The sequence below is a fragment of the Panthera uncia genome, chromosome C2 (assembly GCF_023721935.1).
Source record: "Panthera uncia isolate 11264 chromosome C2, Puncia_PCG_1.0, whole genome shotgun sequence".
NCBI lineage: Eukaryota > Metazoa > Chordata > Mammalia > Carnivora > Felidae > Panthera > Panthera uncia.
This window is the reverse complement of record NC_064810.1, coordinates 13,861,460-13,861,917: the sequence shown is the minus strand read 5'-3', so window position 1 is coordinate 13,861,917 and position 458 is coordinate 13,861,460. Positions and strand designations below refer to the sequence as shown.

Below are 458 nucleotides of genomic sequence, written 5' to 3'. Positions count from 1 at the left end.
AAATAAACAACATTATAGCCTTGCTCATAAGATCTCTTAGAAGCTGGGTTCTCAAGTAAGCAAACACTGTGTAATTAGGAAACAAGTTTTGTTTTAAAGGCACATGACACTACAGCAATAGAGTCCCCAATATATTGGTTATAAGGAATTCTTCAGATTTTTTTTAATGTCATTTGTTTGGAAATGAGTCAATTCTGCCTGTGATTTACCCACATACCATTCAGGTTGTATAAAAGGCCCTGTGCAGATTATGAAGTTCAAACTCGAGGAACTGATTCTGCTCCTCAACTGAACCCTCTGTTCCTGACACCATGTGCTATTACGGCAACTATTATGGCGGCCTGGGCTATGGCTATGGTGGCCTGGGTTGTGGCTACGGCTGTGGCTATGGTGGCTATGGTTATGCCTGCCACCGTCCATGCTGCTTTGGAAGATACTGGTGTTCTGGCTTCTATTGA

General features: G+C 42.4%; 1 protein-coding gene across 1 annotated transcript; it reads left to right on the top strand.

Moving 5' to 3' along the window:
* Positions 1 to 311: 311 nt before the first annotated feature.
* On the top strand, positions 312 to 458 carry LOC125922071 (keratin-associated protein 20-2-like). Its single transcript, XM_049629957.1, has one exon. The coding sequence runs from the start codon at positions 312 to 314 to the stop codon at positions 456 to 458; it is 147 nt and encodes a 48-aa protein (XP_049485914.1).